The following is a 6,064-nucleotide window of genomic DNA, read 5'->3' as shown; positions in this document are numbered from 1 at the left end:
TCTTTTATATCATTTTTTGTGGATTATCACAATGAAAGATTTGAGCTAGGCCTTGTCAGGTTGTCAGCTCGAATCTTGTGCCGACTCGGGTTTTTAGCCCACCGTGTGTTACGCCGAGTTATGCTCTTGTGGCGGCACAACGACTGTCATGTGATAGTTAGCGGTATGGTTTCCAGGGGGAACGACCTAGCTAAACCCCGAAACCAATGTGGGCCCGGTTAAGACAACATAGTCTGGCCAGAGTGGGACAAACGGAGCGCTCCAATTTAAAAATGAGCTGACCTAAACACAAAAGGTTTTGTTTACACTTTACACACCAAACTATGAATCTCAAACTGGTTTAACTATCCGGCTTGCTTCAGTTTGTGCGGTGGTTTGGTCCGAGACAAATTCATTGAATATTTGATGTAGCATCATATCATATTAAAAACAACATAGTTTATAATTTATTCAACACAAAATTAACCAATCAAAAGCTCAAATCATTTTTCAGGTTACATCCTTGGTTCTAATCTAACTTCAAACGACATTTTTAACGAGAAACTGGAAAAACCTTAACATCATCCAAAACCGGGCCGCAAAAGTGACCATAGTCATTAAGCTTTGTATGGTAAAAAGCACTATAGAATGTAAGCTTTGTTCTGTTTGAAATGGCCTGAAACTTAAAGCTTGCGGTTTTAAACCCGCCTTTCCCAATAGACTCGTACTTAACTTTCAAGGTTTCCTTCGCCGCGAAAGCCTCCACCATCATTGACCTATGACACCCGTTCTTTGCGTCTCCAATAGTGAATGATAGTCTGTACAGTTTTTTAGGGACGGTGCGAATGATTTGCGCGATAGCGGTTTCTCTCCCGCCAACCAACTCGATGGCAGCTTGGCCCTCAGGCACTTGAAAGTGCTTCGAGTCTATGTATTTTGCGGGTTTCAGTGACTCGACTATCCACCCGGGGAGCGGTGATACTACGTCGTGTATTTTGGGAAGGAGGAGGACTCCTGTGGAGAAGTTCTTGAACACGTGGGGCCCGATCTCAAATCCACCATTTTTCACCAAGTTTCCTGCATTTATGAAATATTTATCTCAAACGGGTCATGAATATGTATTTGAAAGTGAAATGGGCCAAAATATGTAGCTGAAAGTGAAATGGGCCAAAAATATGTAGCTGAACGTGAAATGGGCCAAAAATATGTAGCTGAAGTGAAATGGGCAATATGTAGTTTTAAGTGAAACAGACAAAAAAAATATGTAGCTGAAGGTGAAACGGGCCTTAATATGTTGCTGAAGGTGAAACGGGCTACATATATGTAGCTGAAAGTGAAACGGGCTACAAATATGTAGGTGAAAGTTAAGCGGGCCAAAAATATGTAACTGAAAGTGAAACGGGCTACAAAAATGTAGCTGAAAGTGAAATGGGCCAAAAATATGTATCTTTATGTGAAATGGGCCAAAATATGTAGCTGAAAGTGAAACGGGCTACAAAAATGTAGCTGAAAGTGAAATGGGCCAAAAATATGTATCTTTATGTGAAACGGGCCAAAATATGTAGCTGAAAGTGAAATGGGGCAAAAATATGTAGCTGAAAGCGAAACGGGCTACAAATATGCAGCTGAAAGGAAACGGGCCAAAAATATGTAGCTTGAAGTGAAATGGCCCAAAAGTACGTAACTTGAAGCGAAATGGGCCAAAAATACGTAGCTGAAAGTGAAATGGGCTAAAAATACGTAGCTGAAAGTGAAACGGGCCAAAAATATGTGGATGGAAATGAAACGGGCAAAAATATGTAGCTGGAACTAAAATGGGCCAAAAATTTTTAGCTTAAAGTGAAACGAGCTTAACGGGTTAACTATTTTTAATGCATACAACCTCTTAAATGAACATATTACCTTTGGTATATCTCAGAGGAAGCATTTCTTTAATTGCAACGGCATCCAATAGCGGTCCACAAGCCGGGTCCTCTTGAACGCCAGGATTCCGAAACACGATCTTCACTCTCTTATAAGTAGCCTTGAATGCAAACGCGTACGTATCCCCTCCATCGGTGCTATACAAAGTTTGAATCGGAAGGTCACCAGACCGGCCCGAGGCCGAGACCCGTAGCACCTCATCTTGAGCACAAGTTCTTGTTGCAGAAAATGTAAGTGAGTAGGTTGACCCAACCTTCGCATCGATAACTTGTGCTATAGAGGCTTCATTACCGAGCCTTGCAGCGTGGGCCCCACGGGGGATCGCAAAGTAGAACCCACCCGGTTGTGGCCCGCCAGAGACGTACTCCACCAAGCCCGAGATTTCCCATTTGGGTAAAGAGTACTTTCCTATGATCACTGTTTTTTGGAGGTTTGATGGTTGTGGTCCTTGTTCAAAGTTTCCATTTGCAAGTAGACCTACATAAATGACAAATTAGTTAATGATTAATAAGAGTTGATATTATCAAAGTAATTATAACTAGGGCTGTAAACGAACTGAACAAGACCCTGTTCATGTTTGTCCGTTAAACTTTTCCCGAACGGTTCACGAATGCCTATATGGACAAATTACTTGTCCGTGCTCGCTCATTAAGGAAATGAACATGTTCATGAACTGTTCACGAACACAAATGAACAGAAACATTGTTTTTTTTATTTGGCTAACTGAGAATGGTTGGTGTCAACCTTTTGATTTGGCTACCAAGTGTGTGCTGATGTTTTTCTTTAATATTTATATTTATATGTTAATTTACATATTAATTAATACATAATACATATTAATTAATACATAATATATATATAGCAAATATGAATAACGTTTAGTGAACAAACATTATCGAACATGACGGATGTAAACAAACACCTTATCGAACGTTCACTAACACATTTGATCGAACATGAGTTCTGTTCATGTTTGTTCATTTAGCTAATCGAACAAAATTTCCTGTAAGGTTATCTTTGTTCATTTATTAAACAAACGAACTTTCCGCCGAAACGTTCATGGAACGCTGGGCTTGTTTACAGCCCTAGTTATAATCGTAAAAGAAACTTACCATCAAGATATGGAGTTCTGGAAGAAGCTTGATAAGAGTACGAAAAGCAAGATGCCAAGATGCAAAGAAACAAGAGAGACATTAACAAAGACATGTTTGTTTATGTCAAAGAATAACAAGTACAATGGCTCCCTGATTACATTAAACTTTTCCCATATAAATAGTTACAATCTAATCTTCTATTTTGGAGAGAATATAGCGTTCAAAATAAACAAATAATCTTCCTAAATATGGAGATTCTATTTTATATATATGAGTAAAATTGCACAAAACCGAAAAAACCAAAAAAACCGAACCAAACAAACCAAACCGAATTAGAAACCGGCGGTTCGGTTTTGAACTTTAGCAAAAACCGAAATATTTATTTTGGTTTGGTTTGGTTTGGTTTGGTTTTGTATTTTGTTAAGAACCAAAAAACAGAACCGAAATAACAAAAAAAATCAAAATAACAGTAACATCTTAACCGTGATCATTAAAAGAAAATCTACCAATGACTATTTGTTTAGTTTTACCATATGGTTAATAACAAGTATATTTAGTTTCTACATATCAATCAATCATACCCAGTGAAGTCCCACCAATAACAAAGCTATTTGTTTCTACATATGATTACTTAGGGGTGTTCTTCGGGTTTCGGATTTTTCGGGTTTCAAAGTTTTAAATTTTGACCCGAAACCCGACCCAAATCTCTCACGGGTTTTTCGGGTTCGGGTAATTCGGGTTCGGGTTTTTTCGGGTTGGGTTAATCGGGTTTCATGTATCCTAAAAAAACACAAAACCAACATTTTTTTAAAAACTATAATGCTAAAATTAAAACAAAATATTCTTCTTTTCTTATAACACATATAATCAAATAATAAATTAACCTAACTTGATAAAACAATTCAAAAGAAGAGTAAAACTAACTCGAACCATAACTGTATTCAATCGGGCGTGATTTGGTTGTTCGATTATGGTTGCTATTAGTAATAAAAGGAATTCATAAATTTTTAATAAACAATCGATTCATAATAGTTAGAATGACGACAGTCGATTAGAGCCAGATTCTGATAACTTTAGTGACCAAGACTTAACCTATTATACATAAAAATATATTTAATTTCAAAACTAAAAGTTTATTCGGGTTTTTCGGGTTGACCCAAATCTTCTAAATCAAACCCGAGAACCAACCCGAATTACTTCGGTTCGGGTTCAGGTTAGTCTTTTCTCGGGTTCGGGTTCTTCGAGTCGGGTTAGTTCGGGTTCGGGTACGGGTTTTTTCGGGTTGGGTTTCGGGTTTCGGGTAAAAGTGACAGCCCTATGATTACTAAATAATAATACCGGCACTTTTAGTTTTGATTTTAAATCTATCTTTTATAAGCTTTTAATAATATTTGAGGTTCAAACATTCAATATTCTATTAGTTATTAGTTTAAATAAAAAATACAAATGTCATGTCCAATTTAATATATTGGGTCAAGTTTATTTTGGTCCAATGGTTTTAAAAAGTCATAAAACCGAAAATTTGGTTTTCGGTTTGGTTTTAATAAAAAACCACACCAAACCGCAGTAAAACAAATGTTAACGTTAGGAAACTGGAAAGAAAGGAGAGACAACGTTGAAGTAGCAGAAATTAAGGAGCAGAATAATGCGTGGGTTTGGGTGTTTGCTTTGGGTTTAATTATATAAGATTATTATGGTGATATCGATGCTCTGTTTCTTGTGTTTGGAATTAATGAAGCTTCAATTCGCCACTTGTTTTTATCACCCACTGCTGCAACTGCAGTGCTTACTTATAAAACAGATGGATTTGCAGTTATGTTAGTCACGTGCTAACTCAGGTGGTGAAGTAGTATATTATTATACAGTAACACAAAGTTTGAGAACAAATTAACCGTTACCTTTTCTTTCAATGTACAAAAAATTTATAAAGTGTCATCTTTGCGGTTTTAATCCAATAGTTTTAAATTTATGATTTTTCTTCATGTGGTTTCGTTTCACTTGTAATTAAACCTGACCCTACTAACCCAGTTAAGTCTTGTTGTTAAACCTATCAGTGTGCCCCTCAAGTGAGGGACAGTTTTGTCGTTATTTTCCCAAATACACTCCCAACCCCTCACGTGAGAGGGCTTGCGAATTAGTGATGAAAGATTATTTGAGGAGAAAAACGACAAAAACTGCCCCTCACGGGAGGGCACGCTGATGGGTTTAACGACAAGACTTAACTGGTTAGTGTAGTCAGGTTTAATTGCAAGTGAAATAAAACCACATAGACGAAAATCACAAATTTGAAATTCTTTGATTAAAACCGCAGATTTGAACAAACCACAGAGATGAAAACTGCGGTTTACTCAAATTTATATCAAAACATGTTAATAATATGACTTTATTTTAACGACGAATCTCTTTTATTACACGGACTTGTACTCAAACATTTTTTTATTGAGCTACCAACCTCACAGCAATCAAATTAGGTATTTCTTATCTTTATTTTTCTCATCTATTTCCCAACCTCTATAACAATATAACATGACCCATCGTCTCGTTGAGGGGCACTACACTACATACCTAGAGTCACAAATTTGCTATGATACCACTTGTAAGTTGTAGCACTAACATGTGATTATTAAATATAATATATTAATTAAAACTTATTGACTTACTGTTATAGTGTTTATTTAATCATCATACTTATAAAACATAATTTAACTAGGATTTCTTTGTAAGGGGGTGTTTGGTACAGAGAATGGAATTGTAGAGAAATGGAATAGAGAAATGGAATTGCAGAGAAAGGGAATTGGTCTGGAAAATGAGAATTGACTGTTCTATTTGGTAGTACAGAGATTTCAGTAGAGAAATATAGCTGAGAATCATTTCTCTTGTTTGGTACATAGGAAATAAACAGAGAATTATATCAACTTTATCATTAGCACAAGTATTTTTTTCATAACAAATATTTATTAAAAAATTAAAAACATATAAAAAGATGCATAAATTCCAACCAAAATATGCATTGATCAAACCAAATCACATACAAAACATAGTTTTTAAGCAAAAAACATCAACCATAG

At 36.2% G+C, this 6,064-nt stretch overlaps 1 protein-coding gene across 1 annotated transcript; it reads right to left on the bottom strand.

The window, feature by feature from the left end:
* Nucleotides 1-332: 332 nt before the first annotated feature.
* LOC143533597 (protein TEEBE-like) lies at nucleotides 333-3,113 on the bottom strand. Its single transcript, XM_077028318.1, has 3 exons — nucleotides 3,015-3,113; nucleotides 1,882-2,379; nucleotides 333-1,056 (listed from the first exon to the last, which is right to left on the bottom strand). Exons 1-3 carry the CDS (start codon nucleotides 3,106-3,108, stop codon nucleotides 533-535), a joined length of 1,116 nt encoding a protein of 371 aa, XP_076884433.1. The 5' UTR covers nucleotides 3,109-3,113; the 3' UTR covers nucleotides 333-532.
* Nucleotides 3,114-6,064: the final 2,951 nt, after the last annotated feature.

The sequence above is a fragment of the Bidens hawaiensis genome, unplaced genomic scaffold (genome assembly GCF_021521415.1).
Source record: "Bidens hawaiensis isolate Kalapana, Puna unplaced genomic scaffold, B.hawaiensis_p1.1 tig00009824_1, whole genome shotgun sequence".
Taxonomy (NCBI): domain Eukaryota; kingdom Viridiplantae; phylum Streptophyta; class Magnoliopsida; order Asterales; family Asteraceae; genus Bidens; species Bidens hawaiensis.
Note: the sequence above shows the minus strand (reverse complement) of the source record. Positions and strands in the feature narration are given on the sequence as shown.

Excerpts from the sequence above, each read along its gene's own strand:
- LOC143533597 (XM_077028318.1), bottom strand. The coding sequence starts at position 3,108 with ATGTCTTTGTTAATGTCTCTCTTGTTTCTTTGCATCTTGGCATCTTGC. Across the intron at positions 2,380-3,014 it reads CAGAACTCCATATCTTGATG|GTCTACTTGCAAATGGAAAC; the intron begins GTAAGTTTCTTT and ends TCATTTATGTAG. Across the intron at positions 1,057-1,881 it reads TCCTCTGAGATATACCAAAG|GAAACTTGGTGAAAAATGGT; the intron begins GTAATATGTTCA and ends TCATAAATGCAG.